The sequence below is a fragment of the Manis pentadactyla genome, chromosome 5, assembly GCF_030020395.1.
Source record: "Manis pentadactyla isolate mManPen7 chromosome 5, mManPen7.hap1, whole genome shotgun sequence".
Classification (NCBI taxonomy): Eukaryota; Metazoa; Chordata; class Mammalia; order Pholidota; family Manidae; genus Manis; species Manis pentadactyla.
The window spans coordinates 64,370,426-64,391,992 of record NC_080023.1 but is presented as its reverse complement, the minus strand read 5'-3'; the positions used below and the strand labels follow the sequence as shown (position 1 = coordinate 64,391,992).

Below are 21,567 nucleotides of genomic sequence, written 5' to 3'. Positions count from 1 at the left end.
ACAAATTAGCTGCTTAAAATATTGCAGTCTTCCCCTCTATAATTTTCCTCTCAGTATTATCTCTTTTTCTATGGAAGAATTCAAAAGGACAGCCAATCCATTAGGCATTCTGCAAAGCCCAAGACATTACTTTTAATGCACCTGCATTTGGATATAGAAAATGCAAAAAGCACTCCAGGCTTTGGAATTTTTTAATAAGTTGAGATGTTGGCAAAATATAAAGAAAAACATCTATGAAGAAAATACCTGGCTTTCCACAGCACTTAACCATGTCAGCTGCAATCTTATCCACTCTTGCCTCTCACCCCAGTTCATTTATCTTTGTTGAAAACCTTCAGCCCTGGCCAAAATCTCACAAACAATGTATTTGCTTTGGTAGAGTTGAAGGGGAAAAACCCCACACACATGACATCTCCATATGTGATAACACATTGAGGTTACTGGACCTGTTCCCAGGATGTGTTTATTCTTGTCTGAGTGACAGATTAGATGTAATTTTCTTTCTTAAACAGCTAAGTACAATTAAGAGGTCTCTGATGATGATCTTGAGGTACAGCTCAGATAGAGAATAAATCCTGTGAGTAAATCCTACCAACCTGCAGAGCTCAATTCAATAAAGGCAGCAGAAAATGTTCTTCTCCAGGGCCTCCACTATGCTAGACCTGCCCAAGCACGATGAACATACATTCTGCTTATGGCACTGCCTGGGGCAGGTTATCTTCTGCCTTGTCTATCCACAGGGCTCCGCCTAACACCTTACTTGTTTAGCTAAAGTCACTGAAAAGTTCCATGAGGTTAACTATCACCTGACTGAAGCAACACAATTAAAACAATTTTAAAAAAAACAGTTAAAAAAAGATCCAGGCCAGTAGGGTCCCTGTAAAATGGAGAGAGCCAACGAGCTCTGGGTGGTTACAGTAAGAAACCCGTATTCACTTAGACTTTCAATCTCCACCTGGACAGCTACCCCTGCGTGGCCGGCACTCATTCCATATTGAACCTTCTAAATTCTCACATGTTATATTCTTATTCTGACCCTTGGTAAATGGTACTCCTGTTCTTCAAATTTACTTGACCAGAAACCCAAAAATCATCCTCAAAACTCCCTCTCCCTCAGCTCCCAAGGCCAAGAGATCACCAGCTTCTGTTGCTTCTATTTATTAGGTTGAACTGTATGAAAGTGCGACTCTTTGACCATTTGTACTCACAAAACAGCAGTCTCATGTGGGCCAGCCTAATAGGTAATAATACTTAAGAGAAGCAATGCTCCCTGCTCTTCAACCCCTCAGCAGTTTTCCCACTGAAGGGCTTCATCCCTCATTTCTCACTGCATTCCTACAAACACCTTCTAAAGGTCTTTCTGCCCCCAGGCTTGTCATCTTCTATGCAAACTTTTGCAGATCTTTCTCTTCACAGAAATGCAGCCATGATACTCCCCCACTTAAAAACCTTCCAGAGTTCCTCACAGCCTTGATGACAAAGTATGTTCTCCTTGAACAGGACATACAAAGGCCTCGTTGGCCTGGCCTTGCCTCCTTCTGCTTCCCATGCTCAGTGCTGGCATTCTACTGAACTCCTTGTTGGTACAGAAATAGATAGTGTTATTTGGCTTGTCTTCTGGAAAGCTCTCCCCTGCAAATCTCCAAACCTTCTAATTGTTACTCATCTTTCAAAATCATCTCAGCTATGATATGTTCCAGAAAGACTTCATTACCTACTACACCCCTCCCCCACCCCAACCCCCGCTCCCCCGCCCCAGGTTAGGCACCTGTCCCACAGGCTCACCTCGTATCCACAGCAATAGCATATTCACCACATATCCCCTTCCTTTGCTGCACTGTATGTTTCTTGCATGCAAACACCTTATCTTATTCATCTGGGCATCCCCATAGCCCCGCACAGCGCCTGGCATCCCTGTAGCCCAGCACAGTGCCTGGCATATAGCATGCGCTTAATAAATGTTTCATGAAGCCATAAATGAGTGAATACATTACAATGCTAGAAAGAGAAGTGGCAGGTGTTTGGAAAGAGCATGTGTTTACTGGAAAAGTAAACTTTGGGGTCAGTGAACTTCTCTGGAAGATCGACAATTGAAATTGTTTGTCAAATTTTTCTATAATAAATACTGATACCCCAGGCTATTCAACAAAGGATTTCTAAGCCCTAGACAGTGGTTACCTTAATTAAAACCTTTCCTTAATATGCCTAATTCCCAGGATGGCCAAGGTTTGTTTGTCCCTTCCAGCTTATTTTAGTGGTACCTGCTCTTTTAGGGCTGTGAACTTCCAGAATTATTTAGCCTAGTCCCATGATTTTTTATTCTAATGGTCTCCTGTTAGCCTTAAAAAATTAATGCAACTTCTAATCAACTAATTTACTATTAAAGAGGGCTCTAGACATTGGAGAGAATGGAGCTCATTAAATATTAAATTTTTCCAGTCCCCTTATGTAAACATTTATTTATAAAATATGCCTCAGATAAAAGTTTTAGGGTGCACAAGGAGAATAGGTTGGATATAGAAAAACCATATCAGGAAGGTTCAACCTTTAAGTTCCTGTATCTGACTCTAATCTCTCCTTGCTCAAGTCCATCTTCCACATAGCTTGCAGACTTCCTGTTGACACACACCCTGAGTCAAGTCATAGTCCTCTCCCAAACTCCCATGGTCCTATTCCCTACCAATTCATTCCAAACTTTTTGGCCTAGAACTTAGGGCTCTTTATACCCTCATCCCAACTTAAATCTTCAAACCATTTCATCTAATATGCCTTAAACCACGCTCTTCAGCCAAGCTGAACCACTCACTGGCCACAAATGGGCCATATTGTCTCCTCTGGGCTTGTCTCCTGGTGGAACTGCACCTAGAAAGCCTGCCAGATCTCCAGTCAAACTGAACACTAGCTATTGTGAGGGAAGGATTTGAGGTTCCAGCTCCTCCACAACACTTTTTGTATCTTCTACACCTCCCACCCCCATGAACTCTACAACCCATAGTGCTCATTGGTTGCTATTAGCCATAAATTGCTTTGTATTGTTTAACTGCCTTTTGTCTTTGGTTCACCTCCTTAAGTAGCCTGGAAGATATCTTGTCCCCTGAAGCAGCAACTCAGCACTTTATGCTCAGTGGATTCTATGTAAATACCCACTAATGTACTGTAACCATGTCAGGAACTGCTCAGTTCTCATGGTAGCTATTCCTTCAGATACTAAAGTAAGACTCAGTAGCTGAACTCAAGCTTACAAACTGCAATACCAGTCAGTCTGTCATCCCCAGATTCCTCTTCAAGGGTAGGCACTAATGCTTCCCATTTACCCACTTCCCAAGTTAGCCCTGACTACAACTGGCAGTACTGACAATAGGCTCACAGCTGTGGGGCATCTCAGCCTCAAGCTTGGACTCTCCAAGATTCTACTTTTTGTTGCCCATAAAATGTCTGCAGTCTTTACAACTGAGTTTGTCCTTGAATCCCAGCATATTTTGGCTGCAGCCCTGCTCTTGACAGTGTACTCTTCCAAGGGTATATGGCCCTTACACCCTGATACCTAGTCTTTACCTAAGGACACGTGCAGAGGAATGGATCACTCAGGACCATGGCCACCACCAGCCATACTCAGAAGACTGTGCCCCACCCACCAAACTGGACAACTGAGATCAGTGTTGTCCCAGACTGAATGTGCCTCTTAATACTATGATCTAGACAACTGACTATGCCTCCTCTTTGTCTGGGGATAAGCCCTGCAGCCATGCTGACTGACAGCGCACCCAACTGGATCATTCTAACTCTCTCACCTGTCCATTTGCCCAGTGGCACCCCAGAATGCCTCCCGGTCGGCCCATCAGAGCTGTGATAACAGCTGCTGTGGACAAATCTCTCCGAGTTTCTCCAATAACTTGGAGAAGTCGGTCAAGAAATATATCATGACCTAGGAGTCTGCAAATTCCACTCTCAAGACCATAAGCTCTTTGAGGACAGCTCTTGAGACTCAAAGTTGTGTGTTGCATGAATGGATGGGTGAAAAGAACATAGTATGGCTCCTTCATCACTATACAAATTCTGGGCTGCTTTCCTCATTTTTTTCTTTTTGAGATCTGAATTCTAAAATAAGCAGGAAAAATCCTCTCTCCTGAGACAATGAATTCACTTTTAGGTTAATCTCCCTAAATTGTTGTGCCTGTGGCTGATGGCAAAGGTCCTTCACAGCAAGAGGCAGAGATAATGTAGACAAGAGGGAGTCTTCAGAGTGGTTGTAAGATAGAAGAGACATTTTTCTATCTTAAGCTGAAGTGTAACACACACATCTAAGATATTATCATCATCACTTCGCTCTTCATTAATGGGTTCTAAGTTTTTTGGGGAATTACAAGAGTATTATTAGAAGGGTCCATCTGAATCTACAAATATTTACTGAATGTCTGATAGGAAGCAGTCAAGTGGGTTACCAGACATGAGACAAATGTCCCCCCAAAAGAGCTCTTAATCTGATGACAGAGGACAGAGCCGAGGGCCGTCCGGTGTGGCATGAAGAACCCTAGGCTTGGCTGGTGGTTTCTGTGACTGACGGAGGCCCACTCACCAGCACAGTGCCCCATGAGGTCGAGGAACTTCTCTTCCTTACAGCTGGCCCTGCAGTTCCCACTAGCAAGGGCGACGTGCGGGTGACAGGAAACGCAGTCAGACTCTGATGGCCCACGGCACTGTCTGCAGGTGGGGTGGCATTCTAGGAGGGGAAACAAGAAGCAGGATTGGACTTAGCAGCTCAGCGTGTACACACATGAAGAATTTAATGCCCTTCACAAATTACATGATGAGGAGACTTCAAACGTTCATCATCTTTTGAAGATGCCTGAGCAAGCCTGGCATACCCTTAGGCCTCACCAAAAGACTGCAATTTCTGGTGTTGGTGAAAATAGTATCTATGAACACAGCATGGAATCTAGAACCACAAAAAATTAGAGTAATTGACCGCACATTCCAGAGGGCCTAGCATGAGTATCTTCATTTATGTAAATAAGGAAGTTCAGATCAAAGTCACAGAGCAGAAAAGTAAATGGCAAGACTCCCCCTCACTAGAATACCAGGCATGAGTCAAAGAGCAGGACACAAAGTGGAGGGAGACATTTTGCTTCTCAGAATTCCCCTTAGCAGGCAAAGGGGGAACCATACACAGCAAGGGTTATTAAAACTTCTCACTAGAGTCAGATGCCAGCCAGGCTCTCCCTTCAGTCCAAAAGTTGGATGCTTCTTTTAGCAGTGATGCTTAATTAAAATACAAAAAACAGAAAAGTGCTCTTTCCAGAGGTTATCATGAACCAGGTTGGAAGTTCAATTCCTTAGATGAAACTGTGTCAAGGCTATGTTTTATCCAGGAAAACCACCAAAGTATTAAGAGGTACTATGCTGAAAAAACAAGTGAGGTGTGAGCAATAAAGCTAAGGATGGCAAAGAGCCGCAGAAGCCTGCAGCTGTGGCGGCACCCGTCTCCCAAGGCAGGAAATGGGAGCAAGCGCAGGAAGACTGAAGGGGGGCAGTCTGCGCCAAGGACGAAGAGGTCTGAGCTGTCTGGTTCCAAGAGGAGCAGAGGGGAGGGACCAGAGCCAGGCAGAGCTTGCTGGAACCGATGACAAAGAATTCCCTTCTGGCACAAGGCTGCTGGAAAGCAAAGGCACAGATTCTGAGTAAAGTCAACTGCCTCTCACTTCTTCTGGAGAGAGGCCAAGAGAAGATAAGGAGTTATGAAAAAAGCAAGCAAGAAAATGAACTGTTTATTAGAAGGTAAGCATTTCTTATCACCCTTTCTACATTCCTGAAGCTCTTAACTTTGAAACTGCCTGTCCAAAAGGTCCTGGCATTCTCAGGATGATTTCCACCCCCAAGTTCTTCCTCTCTGCCAGAATATTTCCAGCGACCTCATGCCCTGCTGCTTGAGGTACCATCCATCTGCTGGCTTCAAGAGGGCAGAGGCTTAGACAGAGAAGAGTTAAAGCTACTCAGACTTCACTCCCCAAACAATTTTACATACACGGCTATCAGTTGGGTAAAGGCAAGAGCACATAAGGACAGACCACAGCTTTCAAAGACAAGCCTAATGACAAAGACACCAGGGACACATCCCATGGAGCTGGATGGTGTTCCAAGTGAGACAACCCACCACAGGCCTGAAGAGACAAAAAGATACTTGGGAAAAGAAAATTCCATAAGAAATATATTGATCTTCAGTCTTCTAAATTTGTGTCCACATTAAATTCCCTCTTCAGAGTTTGAGGCTAGATAAATCTAACAAGTGTAAATTTATTTTAAAGATATATTACACAGTTACTATGTTTTCCAACCCTAGAGATAACATGTCATACAATTTCATAAGAAGGGGCTCATTCCTATAAGCTGGCCTCAAAAGTCTGTTTTTAGAAATGAAAGAGTACTCATGATAGAATGTGTTTTATCTTTTTTTTTCTGTAGATACAGATACAGAAAACAGTGCTACAATAAGGTGCTTAAATTTTAGCATTTTGTTGATTCCAGTAAAGCCCTGCACTAATCTCAACTAGTAATTTCTAGAATCCCTGTCACTGACATATAAAGGTACTCTTAAAAGCATATTGGACTGACATGTCAAAGGAGAAAATAAATACCTCTCTCTCCTTTTGTTCTATTAAGCTATAGCCAGGGGAGGCAGGAGACTTCTCTATGGTGAGAACTAGAGGTAATGCCAAGGGCCTGATCCTACACAAGTACATTAGAATGTGTCATTAGTTTGCCTCTGTGATGACCACCTCAGTCTGTCCCTTGCTGTATGCATAGGGTAAAGCTGATTCCCAGTTTTCATTTCACCCACACTTTCCAACTGGAAGAACAGAATCTCGCTTGTTTCCCTCACTATACCTTTACTCCTACAAGTTCAAGATAAGGATTTACAGCCCAGCCTTAGCCCTCTGGTATGACAAAGTACCTAATGACAGAGTTCAGCTGCATTATAAAGATAGAATATGAGCATAGCAACTGTGCCCAGCAGGTTACATACTCACCTGTACAACTGCCTTCCTGGTTAAAGTAGCCGTCTGGGCACTGTGGGAGGCACTGCCCGTTCAGCAGCACGTGGGAAGGCCAGCAGGCTGTGCAGTTATGTGGGCTCTTCCCCTCACACTCAGAGCAGGACCGGTGGCAAGCTGGAAGGAAGATAAATCAGAGGAGATGATCTGGACAGCCACCATATGACAAGTGCAGGAGCTCTGTCTCTCCACTTAACATTCCTGGGTTGGAATAAGTTCTGCACATTCACTTAGTTTTCCCAAGGACAGGGTAAGCATCTCACACACTTCTTTCTAAAACCCATATTCCACAAAGCAAGCATCTGTGGACCCCAGATTAAGTAAGGCACAAATGCGACCCACAGAAATAACCATTTGCAGAGTCATACATCTCTTTCTTCCCAAGTCCCCATTCTTAGAGAATGTCAAATAAAGGAACAGGAACGGGCCGTATACCAGGCCTCCTTCCCTCTGGATGGCTTCTCCACCATTGCTGAACAACGGGCTGCTTATTAAGCTTCCCAAATAAAAGAGAAGGGTGATGGAAGCTTTACTTATTTGGTGCCTGCTGTCTCGTGGAGATGGGACATATGCAGATGAGAAGAACCATTCAACATTTTGAGCTGTTCAAACTACCTCCACCATCAGACACATAAGCAAGTAACTAGAATACAATAAATGAGAGCGGAAGTATAGCAGAGAGAAGAGGAGCATCACACTGCAACTATATATGACCTTGACTAAGTTATGTCATTTCTCAAGGCTTTTACTTCCTCACGAATAAAATGAGAAAATAAAATTCACTTGCTGCCTCGGGTATTGTGGACATCAACTGGGTTCGTGTATGTGAAATTCTTAGGATAATGCTGAACACGTAGTAAGAATTTTACAAATCTTGGCTATAATTATTACCATTAAGTGCTGTTCCAAGTACCCACAGGTATAAAAAGAAATGTGGAAGCAAAGAAACTAAAAACATCTCTGCTTGCCTATATCAGACCTTTAAGGACAAACAGGATATTTGCATTATTTTCCAAGAGTGGCCAGTGTATTAATCATGCCTTTTTGTTTTCTGTATTTCTGATGCTTTGACATCTGGAGTCCTGGTGATCCAGGAGAGACCGCCCCTCCTGCAGCTAGTCAATTCCTAGGAATAGCAAATGACTAGTCTGGGAGAGTGACTTTCATATGCTAACTAACTAATCCAGAGTCCACACAACCATCACTTCCTCTCTCGCCCTCACACTAAGGTCACTATTGCCCCACCTTAATTACCCTGGTAGGGCCAGGTACAGACCCCTGGAAACAGTCCCCATACCAGAAGCCCACTGAAATTATTCAAACTAGCCAATTCTTAGCCTGCTTTCCCTACCTCACTTGTTCCTTCCCACAAAAGCCACAAGAAAACTCTGGCTCACATTTCCCCCCGCTCCCTCTGCCTCCTGACCGGCACTGGCACTTCCCCATATGGCCCTGCAGGCTATGGCATATCCCCTCCTCTTGGAAATTTTGAGTAACCAACTATTTTTTTTTTACTGAAGTATTGTTTGTATATAATCTTATATTAGTTGCAAGTATACAACACAGTCATTCAACAGTTACCCATATTCTAAAACCCTTACTCTAACTAGTGCAGTTACTATCTGTCAACATAGGAAGGTGTTACAGAATCGTTGGCTATATTTTCCATGCTGTACTACTTACTATCCCTGTGACCAGCTTATATTATTACTGAGAATTTTTGTGCCCCTTTATCCCCCTTACCCTGCCTACCCAATGCCTCCATTCTCTCCCCCAAGGTAACCACCAGTCACTTCTCAGTGTCTTTCAATCTATTGCTGTTTTGTTCATTTTGGGTTGTTTTGTTTTTATATTCCACAAATAAATGAAATCATATGGTATTTGTCTTTCTCTGCCTGACTTATTTCACTTAGCATGATACCTACTCTCTAGGTTCATCCATGTTTTAGCAAATGGAAGTTCTTTTTTATGGCTGAATAATATTCCATTTTGTGTATGTATATCTTCCTTATCCATTCACCTATTGATGGACACTTAGGTTGATTCCATAACTTGGCTATTGTAAATAATGTGGTGATAACATAGGGGTGCATATATCTTTTTGAATCAGCAACTCTGTTTTCTTTGGGTAAACTCCTAGAAGTGGAATTACTGGGCCAAATGGTATTTCTATACTGCTTTCCACAATGGCTGCACCAATTTACATTCCCACCAACCCCAACTATCTTTTCAATGGCCATGATATCCTGATCTGTTGCCCTCAACTGAATAACAATAAAGCTTATTTTGAAACAGCTCTAATCATTCATTCATTCATCCATCCATCCATTCATTCATTCATTCATTATTGAGCCTTCAGGTCTAGGTGCTGGGGATACAATGGTAAGTAACACAGAGACTTGTTTCTTATCCATGCAGATGACCATATGCATTTCAGGCCACCTTCTGTCCAATGGACAAGATCCACCAACTGCAGGGACACTGCTCTGAGTCTCCTCTTTGCCTCCTCTGTCCCCTCTAGGAAATACCCAGAAGACTTAGACACCAGAAGCTTGGAAAACCAGATGTGATTTTATACTAATGAGGTTTCCATTTCTACCAATCCCCAATAAAAATGTAACATACAATCTTTGATATATGTGGGGCTGATACAAGCTAGGATGTCCTGGTCCAGCACTACTAGTTGTTAAAGTATTAAACTACTGGTATTTGGCTACTGTCCTAGACTTTCTAGTGCTTTCCTGTAGCCACCACTCCACTCAAACTCCCTGCCTCACCCATAACCTAGCACCTAAATGTTTAACACCTGCTCCAGGAGGCCTCCAGGACCTTGCTCCTGACCTAAAGCCAGTACCCACTTAGACTGGGGTAGTACCTTGCCTTACTGATTGATACATTTTAATTATCATCCCTGGATACACTGTAGAGCTTTATATCTACTCAGCAGTATTTATTATTATATGAAAAATAGAGCTAGCTCTCCCATTTTTAAAACTAGTTTCCTTTTTTTTAAGATTACCTTGTTAACAGCTCTGTTAACACACATCAGAGGAATTTTTTCCTTAGTTAGTTTCAAAATCACTGAGAAAATATTTCCTCTTAAGCAAATATTATTATAAAAGAAGGGTACACATTAGCCCATTATTTAAGGCATGCTTAACACAAAATGAAACAGCATGTAATAGAAAGTCAGGTGGCAATATTTGAAAAACAGCTGAATTGTCAACACAAAGCTTTCCAGGATGATTTGGGGAAGCAACATACTTCCACATACTTGAATATACCTATGGTTATGCCAATATGTTTATATTAGACTTTACAAGATGACTAAAATCCCTAGCTCTCCCTGTTATACCTCCCTAATAAATAGGAAATCAATGCATATCCCTGTGGAATTGAAAACAGGGGAAATATGAATTAGCTCTATGAGCCCACAACATATTTTATTAGATTCTGTTTGGTCACAGAGTCAATGTGATAACCTGGCTCATTGTGAATAAAGGTTATTATTGAATCACATAAAACAGGAAAGCAAAAAGGACAAATGAACTGAAAGCAGATAGGCCAAGAATTAATTCCAGGAGAAAGTCCCTTTGCTGCCCACTAGATTTTAGAAAGAAGCCTCACTGGACATCACCGTGACAGACTTCAGAATCACCTTCATTGGAAATGTTTAAGAACCAACTAGCTAATGAACTAGTTAGATGCCATGTGGCACAGAGGGAAAAGGATATGCTGGGTGGCCATCCACTCGAACTATTTTTTTCTCCATAATGCTCCATTTCCGTAAGTACAGGCATTTGCGTCTGCATCCTTAAAACAATCTCATGAAATTTCAATTCTGTGCTGCTTTTGGAAATGTCTACACTATTTCGGTGACTTTAATGAGGCTCGATCATTCTATGGAAGCTGATTTCATAGCAAGAGTTCCAGTTTGAAATCTAAGGTCCTTCAAGGAAGACCAACTCCAATACAGGGCATAGATGGAAGAGATCTGAAACAATCTCTATGAATAATTTCTCCACATAATAATACATTTTTAGAGAGTGTTTTTCCAGTTGATGGGTAAGTGTATTTCTGGAAAAGCATAACTGAGTTGCTTAAGCACTAAAAGTGTCAGCACTAAAGTGTCCTTAGATGGTTGTAAAGTCCAGTCAATCGGACTCCAGTAAAAATTTTACCTAAACCAATTAAAACATCAATTTTTGTTCATTCTATTTTCTATTAAAATTTCCGACAGTGAACACTACTACTTCTTCGTTCTTTTTAATGATATAAAAACTGGTTTAGCATCCCTACATTCGTTTAATATAAAATTTCCTGGCTTTTCATGTCAAGAACAATTTTTGAGGTAACCTTCTCTTGAATCATGATGTAACTATCAAAACCCCCTAGGATATGCAATGAGAATACTGTGATAAGGGATGAAAACTGAATTAAGTGGAGCCAAAACCTGTCTCCTCTTTACCCTCATCTTTCTTTTCCTTCTCTTTCATTTGTTTTTAATGAGTATTATTTAACCCCACCCCCTAGCATGCCCACTAGATTTGGACCCCTTTAAAAGTAAAACTTGTGTCTTTTCCACCTCTGTGATTCCTGTAGTACCTATCATAGTCCCTGTCCCTGTCCCTGGCATGTCGTAAGGTCTCAGTAAAAGAATTCCTGCTGACTGAATGGCTGAGGAGGTGGATGGAAACACTGGCAGCCCACTCTTCTACTCTCCTCTCTCTTTGTTCATTTATTTTCAGCCTTTTTCTATTTATATCATGAATAGCAGTTTCCCCAAATTGCATCCTCTGTCCTTTTTGTTCTCACTCTTGGGCAAAGTAAGGCAAGGTATTACCCCAGTCCAAGTGGGTACTGGCTTTAGGTCAGGAGCAAGGTTCTGGAGGCCTCCTGGAGCAGGTGTTAAACATTCAGGTGCTAGGTTATGGGTGAGGCAGGGAGCTTGAGTGGAGTGGTGGCTACAAGAAAGCACTAGAAAGTCTAGGATAGTAGCCAAAATACCAGTAGTTTAATACTTTAACAACTAGTATAGCTTTGATGGTGACCCCCATGCTGGTGAATCCCAAATTCATGTGTAGCCTTTACCATGAACTCCAGTCCTATAAATCTGACTGTCTAGGGGACATCTCTACTTGGTGTTTCATTGGTACCTCCTACTCCTTATTTCCAAAATACCTCCAAGCTCAGCCATATCTACTTAATGTAAATTGTGATATTACATTCTTTCCGTCCTAATACATACTCATTACCCACACCCAGCCCCACATCCCAGCTAACCTGGTCCTTCCTTTGTGTTCCCTGTCTCACTTGGTAGACCCACCATTCACCAAATCACTCATGCTGAACACCTTACACTTCTAATTTTCCATCACCACCACATATTCAAGATACGTAGGCTCTTACCTCTTAAATCTCTGTCAAATCTATTTCAACTTAACCATGTCTGTGGCCCCTGAATGCAGACCTTCAATACCACTCACAGTGAGGATTAGTGCAGCAGCTTCTGACCCAGCCCACTCTGCTTCTCCCCATTTACCTGCCACACAACCACCAGACAGACCTTTATAAGATGCAAATTGACTAATTTATTCCCCTACTTCAAATCTCTTAGTGGTTCTCCAATACCAATAATGGCAACTCTCAACTCCACAGCATAGCATGTAAAGCCCTTTCTGACAGGACTCTCCCCCATGTCTCCAGGATCATTTCCCCCACTTGTCCCTTTGGGCTTTATCCTGCAGGAATACCACACACCCGTACTCCCCCAAATACTCCATGCCTCTGCACTTGCTGTTTCCTTGACCTGGAATGCCCTTTCCCACTTTCTTCCCCAGTGAACCCCTATTAATCCTTCAACAGCCTGGTGATAGAGTTTTCCCTCTGTCACCTCTCTTTCCTTATACCCTCTCTCCCAGACAGAGTCCATCTCCTTTGTGATCTTTCTGTCCCTTTTGCCTACCACCATTACAGCATGCATCATGTTCTTTTAATTACTTGCTCAGATGTCAGCCTCCCCTACTTGATCACGCTTTGCTTAAGGCATGGTCTGTATCTTTCTCATCTTTCTATCCCCAAAGCCTAGCACACCCATGCTATAAAAGCCAGAAGGGGAAAGTGAAGAAGATAGAACATTACCAGAAGGCATGCATTGGTATAGCTATGTCAGCACTCTAGGGACTACATTAAAGAGTGTTGCTTATTATAGATGCCAGGTATTTTATTCAATTAATGCAAGGGAATCCCAGCCTCATAAATAATAACATACTCTAAGCTGAGCAGGTTGCTCCTGCCATTTATTTCTTTAATTAAAATTCTTTGCCTTAAGGCCTTTGGTGAATCTTAGCAACAATTGAACAGATCAAAATAATCATGACAAAGTTTATTTCTTCCCATTCACCTAAAGAATGTTAATTAATTGATCAAAATTATTAGTGAATTTCTTATTTTTTAAAAAACATTTGTGTTCCAGTCCAAGATGAAAACATAAGAGGCTTCTGAACTCACTTCTTCCCACAGACACGGCAAACCTACAGCTACATATGGAACAACTACCTCTGAAAGAAACCCAGAAACTAGCTGAGTGATTCCTACGCATTAGGAGAAAGAGAAAAAAAACCCACTTGGACAGAGGCAGCAGAGGCTGGGACACACTCTTGCCATAAGCTCCACCCTGGTACAGTGCTGTTCAGCCAGGAGTGAAGGGTTTGGACCTAACATCTAGCACCCTGACTTTTAAGATGATCACTGAGTGACAGGCCCCAAAAACCCTACCTCTGAAAGTCAGTGGGGCTTGTGTCCACTAGATTCGCAAGACCCATAGCAAACAAAGAAAATATTCTTAATGGGCTCATGAGAGACACAATCAGAAATACCCAACTCCTAGTCTTTTCCTGAAAGAGACCTATTTGCTTAACTTAAAAGCTGCAGCCTAAGGGCCAGGCTTCTAATTTAACACACATATAAGAGGCCAACTGTGTGTGATCCTCTTCAGTGACCTGCAAAGCTGGTGGACACCATATTTGTGCTCTCCCTCTGCCCTGCTACAGGTCAGTGGTGTCTCCCTGAAGAGCTTGTGCACACATCTGGTGCCCCAGATTTTACATCTACTGCCCAAAGGACATGCCCTTGATAACCTCACTCTGGTGGCCAGCATGGCTTGAATTCGGGTTCCATGGACTGTAACAGACAATGAAACAATTCTTAATGGCTGGCTACCACCCCAAGGCTGAGTGCAGAGGCGGAAGACAGGAACACCCATCTCCCAGTCTTCCCCTGCAAGAGGTATGCTTGCATACTTTAAAAGCTACTGCCAGAGGGTCCAGTTTCCAATCGGCCTGCATCTAGGTGCTGACACCTAGGTCTTAGCACACCCTCAACTTCTAGGAGCCACTAAGAACAAAGAAAGAGGCTTGCACAATCACAAAGGTTTGGGAGACAACTAAGAGCTAGAGGCAGCTGAACTGTAAGGTTTAGAGAACAGATTGATAGTTGCTAGAGGGGGCAAAGGGCAAGGGAATGGGTGAAGGTGACTCATTACTTAGATAAGTTAGCATGGTGACTGTAGTTAACAATATTGTGCTGTATATTTGAAAGTTGCCAAGAGAGTAAATCTTAAAAGTTCTCATCATAAGAAAAAAATTGTTTACCCATGGGAGGTGATGAATGTTAACTATACTTACTATGGTAATCATTTCACAATATATACAATATCAAAACATTATTTTGTACACCTTAGATTAATACAACATTATGTCAGTTATATCTCAATGAAACTAGGAAAGAACCAAAAAAAAAAAATTGATAACCCAAACCTGTGTTGTTTTTGTTCAGTTTTTTCCCATGCAGTAGGACTCAGCCTAAAGTGGCAATACTATATTCAAGACCAAAAAAAAGGCTTGGAAACATTTAGTTGCTAAAATTTCCCTCATATTAACCTGACCAAACTCCAAGACTATTGTAATGAAAAGACTGCTTGTCCAAGCAAGGATGGGAGCCTCCAGAATATTTATTACCTCTGCATTCTTTTTCACAGCACAGTGATTTTACTGATATAATACATTGGAAAATGTAAGTAAAATTCATTAGTTCACTTTTAAAATAAAGCTTGTCATTTCCTCAAAATTATATCCTCTTGAGCCCTCTTGATGAACTATGTCGGAACTGAAAGAATCCACCATTCATTTGCCATGGAACCAGTGCGCTTACATGGCTACTTCCAATCATCCCAACTGTGTTCCGACCCCATCCGGGTCTCCACTGCCATAGTGTTGACATGGTGATTGAGCCTCACCGTTAACTGAGATGGCCTGGCCTGAAACTAAACTGTAAAGCTCTAGAGCGAAATGAAGAACACGGTGTGGGCTTGCAAAGAAGGAAGTATTTTCTGAAAAAACTATGTCCTGTATTACAGCCCAGGATCCCCCATTGCTAAATTACTCTTTAGTTGGTTCCCTCTAAGCTTCACTTTCTTCATCTGTAAACACACAGGATTTCCAATAAAATGCTTGTGGTAAGGAATTTATAAACTATGAAGTGATATATATATATATATATATACACATGTGTACGTGTGTGCCAAAAGATTAAAAAAAACTATCTCAGGGGGCGGAAGATGGTGGCGTGAGTAGAGCAGCGGAAATCTCCTCCCAAAATAACATATATCTATGAAAATATAACAAAGACAACCCTTCCTAGAATAAAGACCAGAGGACACAGGACAATATCCAGACCACATCTGCACCTGAGGGAACCCAGCGTCTTGCGAAGGGGGTAAGATACAAGCCCCGACCCGGCAAGAGCCGAGCGCCCATCCCCCCAGCTCCCGGCGGGAGAAGAGCAGGCAGAGCGGGAGGGAGACGGAGCCCAGGACTGCCGAACACCCAGCCCCAGCCATCCGGGCCAGAGTGCAGGGCGCTCGATACTAGGAAAACAGGGCAGCAAGAACAGTGAGCGGGCACTGGAGGCTGGGTGCCAGAGGACATAAGAAAAGAGCGCGACCATTTTTTTTTTTTTGCTGTTTTGTTTTGGCGAGCGCTTTTTGGAAGTCTTAAAGGGATAGGGACCCCAATCCTAGGGAAACAGGGCAGCAAGAACAGTGAGCGGGCACTGGTGGCCTGGCGCCGGAGGACACCAGGAAAACGCGCGACCATTTTTATTTATTTATTTATTTTTGCTGTTTTGTTCTGGCGAGCGCTTTTTGGAAGTCTTAAAGGTATAGGGCCCCCAATACTAGGGAAACAGGGCAGCAAGAACAGTGAGCGGACACCGGAGGCCGGGCGCCGAAAACATAAAAGCGAGCAACCAATTTTTCTTTTTTTTTGCTGTTTTGTTTTGGCGAGTGCTTTTTGGAAGTCTTAAAGGGATAGGGCCCCCAATACTAGGGAAACAGGGCAGCAAGAACAGTGAGCACGCACCGGTGGCATGGCACCGGAGGACACCAGAAAAGCGAGCGAACATTTTTTTTTTTTTGCTGTTTTGTTTTGGCGAACACTTATTGGAAGTCTTAAAGGGATAGGGACCCCAATACTAGGGAAACAGGGCAGAAAGACCAGTGAGCAGATGCTTGAGGCTGGCGCCAGAGAATAAAGAAAAACGAGCGGCCACCTTTTTTTTTTTTTAATAAAAAAAAATTTTTTTTTTTTTAATTAAAATTTTTTTTTTCTTTTGTGGTCATTGTTTTGTTTTGGCAGGTGCTTTTTGGAAGTCTTAAAGGGGCAGTGCGGGACACTTAATCCAGAGGTAGGGAATCCGGGGATCTCTGGGCACCCTAACCCCTGGGATGCAGGGAGCAGGGAGGCCCTTACAGAGATAAATAGCCTCCAGGCCGCTCCCCCTCCAACACGACTCCACCACTTTGGAGCAGAGGCCCGAACCAGGCCACGCCCACAGCAACAGCAGAGATAAACTCCATAGCAGCCCGGCAGGAAGCAGAAGCCCTTTCTGCGCGCAGATGCCCAGCACAAGCCACTAGAGGCCGCTGTTCTCCCAGGAGAGGAGGGTCACAAACCAACAAGAAGGAAAGTTCTTCTAGCCGTCACTCGTCGCAGCTCTGCAAACTATTCTTATCACCATGAAAAGGCAAACCTACAGGCAGACAAAGATCACAGAGACAACACCAGAGAAGGAGACAGACCTAACCAGTCTTCCTGACAGAGAATTCAAAATAAGAATCATAAACATGCTGACAGAGATGCAGAGAAATACGCAAGAGAAATGGGATGAAGTCCGGAGGGAGATCACAGATGCCAGAAAGGAGATCGCAGAAATGAAACAAACTCTGGAAGGGTTTATAAGCAGAATGGATAGGATGCAAGAGGCCATTGATGGAATTGAAACCAGAGAACAGGAACGCATAGAAGCTGACATAGAGAGAGATAAAAGGATCTACAGGAATGAAACAATATTAAGAGAACTGTGTGACCAATCCAACAGGAACAATATCTGTATTATAGGGGTTCCAGAAGAAGAAGAGAGAGGAAAAGAGATGGAAAGTATCTTAGAAGAAATAATTGCTGAAAACTTCGCCAAACTGGGGGAGGAAATAATCGAATAGACCACGGAAATACACAGAACCCCCAACAGAAAGGATCCAAGGAGGACAACACCAAGACACATAATAATTAAAATGGCAAAGATCAAGGACAAAGAAAGAGTTTCAAAGGGAGCTAGAGAGAAAAAGGTCACCTATAAAGGAAAACCCATCAGGCTAACATCAGACTTCTTGACAGAAACCCTACAGGCCAGAAGAGAATGGCATGATATATTTAATACAATGAAACAGAAGGGCCTTAAACCAAGGATACTGTATCCAGCACGACTATCATTCAAATAAGACGGTGGGATTAAACAATTCCGAGACAAACAAAAGCTGAGGGAATTTGCTTCCCACCAACCACCTATACAGAACATCTTACAGGGACTGCTCTAGATGGGAGCACTCCTAGAAAGAGCACAGCACAAAACACCCAACATATGAAGAATCGAGGAGGAGGAATAAGAAGGGAGAGAAGAAAAGAATCTCCAGACAGTGTATATAACAGCTCAGTAAGCGAGCTAAGTTAGGCAGTAAGATACTAAAGAGGCTAACCTTGAACCTTTGGTAACCAAGAATTTAAAGCCTGCAATGGCAATAAGTACATATCTTTCAATAGTCACCCTAAATGTTAATGAGCTGAATGTACCAATCAAAAGACATAGAGTAATAGAATGGATAAAAAGCAAGACCCATCTATATGCTGCTTACAAGAAACTCACCTCAAACCCAAAGACATGTACAGACTAAAAGTCAAGGGATGGAAAAACGTATTTCAAGCAAACAACAGTGAGAAGAAAGCAGGGGTTGCAGTACTAATATCAGACAAAATAGACTTCAAAACAAAAAAAATAACAAGAGATAGAGAAGGACACTACATAATGATAAAGGGCTCAGTCCAACAAGAGGATATAACTATTCTAAATATATACGCACCCAACACAGGAGCACCAGCACATGTGAAACAAATACTAACAGAACTAAAGGGGGAAATAGACTGCAATGCATTCATTCTAGGAGACTTCAACACACCACTCACCCCAAAGGATAGATCCACTGGGCAGAAAATAAGTAAGGACATGGAAGCACTGAACAACACAGTAGAGCAGATGGACCTAATAGACATCTATAGAACTCTACATCCAAAAGCAACAGGATATACATTCTTCTCAAGTGCACAGGGAACATTCTCCAGAATAGACCACATACTAGGCCACAAAAAGAGCCTCAGAAAATTGCAAAAGATTGAAATCCTACCAACCAACTTTTCAGACCACAAAGGCATAAAACTAGAAATAAACTGTACAAAGAAAGCAAAGAGACTCACAAACACATGGAGGATTAACAACACGCTCCTAAATAATCAATGGATCAATGACCAAATCAAAATGGAGATCCAGCAATATATGGAAACAAATGACAACAACAACACTAAGCCCCAACTTCTGTGGGACGCAGCAAAAGCAGTCTTAAGAGGAAAGTATATAGCAATCCAAGCATACTTTAAAAAGGAAGAACAATCCCAAATGAATGGTCTAATGTCACAATTATCAAAATTGGAAAAAGAAGAACAGATGAGGCCTAAGGTCAGCAGAAGGAGGGACATAATAAAGATCAGAGAAGAAATAAATAAAATTGAGAAGAATAAAACAATAGCAAAAATCAATGAAACCAAGAGCTGGTTCTTCAAGAAAATAAACAAAACAGATAACCCTCTAGCCAGACTTATTAAGAAGAAAAGACAATCAACACAAATCAACAGCATCAGAAACGAGAAAAGAAAAACCACGACGGACCCCACAGAAATACAAAGAATTATTAGAAAATACTATGAAAAACCTATATGCTAACAACCTGGGAAACCTAGGAGAAATGGACAACTTCCTAGTAAAATACAACCTTCCACGATTGACCCAGAAAGAAACAGAAAATCTAAACAGACCAATTACCAGCAACGAAATTGAAGCGGTAATCAAAAAACTACCAAAGAACAAAACCCCCGGGCCAGATGGATTTCCCTCGGAATTTTATCAGACAAACAGGGAAGACATAATACCCACTCTGCTTAGAGTTTTCCAAAAAATAGAGGAGGAGGGGATACTCCCAAACTCATTCTATGAAGCTAACATCACCCTAATACCAAAACCAGGCAAAGACCCCACCAAAAAAGAAAACTACAGACCAATATCCCTGATGAACATAGATGCAAAAATACTCAACAAAATATTAGCAAACCGAATTCAAAAATACATCAAAAGGATCATACACCATGACCAAGTGGGATTCATCCCAGGGATGCAATGATGGTACAACATTCGAAAGTCCATCAACATCATCCACCACATCAACAAAAACAAAGGCAAAAACCACGTGATCATCTCCATAAATGCTGAAAAAGCATTTGACAAAGTTCAACATCCATTCATGATAAAAACTCTCAGCAAAATGGGCATAGAGGGCAAGTACCTCAACATAATAAAGGCCATCTATGATAAACCCACAGCCAACATTATATTGAACAGCGAGAAGCTGAAAGCATTTCCTCTGAGATCGGGAACTAGACAGGGATGCCCACTCTCCCCACTGTTATTTAACATAGTACTGGAGGTCCTAGCGACGGCAATCAGACAAAACAAAGAAATACAAGGAATCCAGATTGGTAAAGAAGAAGTTAAACTGTCACTATTTGCAGATGACATGATACTGTACATAAAAAACCCTAAAGACTCCACCCCAAAACTACTAGAACTGATATTGGAATACAGCAAAGTTGCAGGATACAAAATCAACACACAGAAATCTGTGGCTTTCCTATACACTAACAAGGAACCAACAGAAAGAGAAATCAGGAAAACAACTCCATTCACAATTGCATCCAAAAAAATAAAATACCTAGGAATAAACCTAACCAAGGAAGTGAAAGACCTATACCCTGAAAACTACAAGTCACTCTTAAGAGAAATTAAAGGGGACACTAACAGATGGAAACTCATCCCATGCTCGTGGCTAGGAAGAATTAATATCGTCAAAATGGCCATACTGCCAAAAGCGATATACAGATTTGATGCAATCCCTATGAAACTACCAGCAGCATTCTTCAATGAACTGGAACAAATAGTTCAAAAATTCATATGGAAACACCAAAGACCCCGAATAGCCAAAGCAATCCTGAGAAAGAAGAATAAAGTAGGGGGGATCTCACTCCCCAACTTCAAGCTCTACTATAAAGCCATAGTAACCAAGACAATTTGGTACTGGCACAAGAGCAGAGCCACAGACCAATGGAACAGACTAGAGAATCCAGACATTAACCCAGACATACATGGTCAATTAATATTTGATAAATGAGCCATGGACATACAATGGTGAAATGACAGTCTCTTGAACAGATGGTGCTGGCAAAACTGGACAGCTATATGTAGGAGAATGAAACTGAACCATTGTCTAACCCCATATACAAAAGTAAACTCAAAATGGATCAAAGACCTGCATGTAAGTCATGAAACCATTAAACTCTTGGAAGAAAACATAGGCAAAAACCTCTTAGACATAAACACGAGTGACCTCTTCTTGAACATATCTCCCCGGGCAAGGAAAACAACAGCAAAAATGAATAAGTGGGGCTATATTAAGCTGAAAAGCTTCTGTACAGCAAAAGACAGCATCAATAGAACAAAAAGGAACCCTACAGTATGGGAGAATATATTTGAAAATGACACATCCGTTAAAGGCTTGACGTCCAGAACATATAAAGAGCTCACACGCCTCAACAAACAAAAAACAAATAACCCAATTAAAAAATGGGCAGAGGAACTGAACAGACAGTTCTCCAAAAAAGAAATACAAATGGCCAACAGACACATGAAAAGATGCTCCACATCGCTAATTATCAGAGAAATGCACATTAAAACTACAATGAGGTATCACCTCACACCAGTAAGGATGGCTGCCATCCAAAAGACAGAAAACAACAAATGTTGG

The 21,567-nt window shown here is 42.0% G+C and overlaps 1 protein-coding gene across 2 annotated transcripts in view; it reads right to left on the bottom strand.

Annotated features, from left to right (window-relative positions):
* Nucleotides 1-21,567, bottom strand: part of FRAS1 (Fraser extracellular matrix complex subunit 1) — a 441,866-nt gene that overhangs the window by 168,543 nt on the left and 251,756 nt on the right. For both annotated transcript variants that reach the window (XM_057502364.1, XM_036906452.2), the window contains exons 19-20: nucleotides 7,026-7,166; nucleotides 4,577-4,720 (exon numbers count right to left, since the gene is read on the bottom strand). In XM_057502364.1, coding sequence (XP_057358347.1) covers nucleotides 4,577-4,720; nucleotides 7,026-7,166 — 285 coding nt within the window. The remainder of the gene's footprint in view (nucleotides 1-4,576; nucleotides 4,721-7,025; nucleotides 7,167-21,567) is intronic.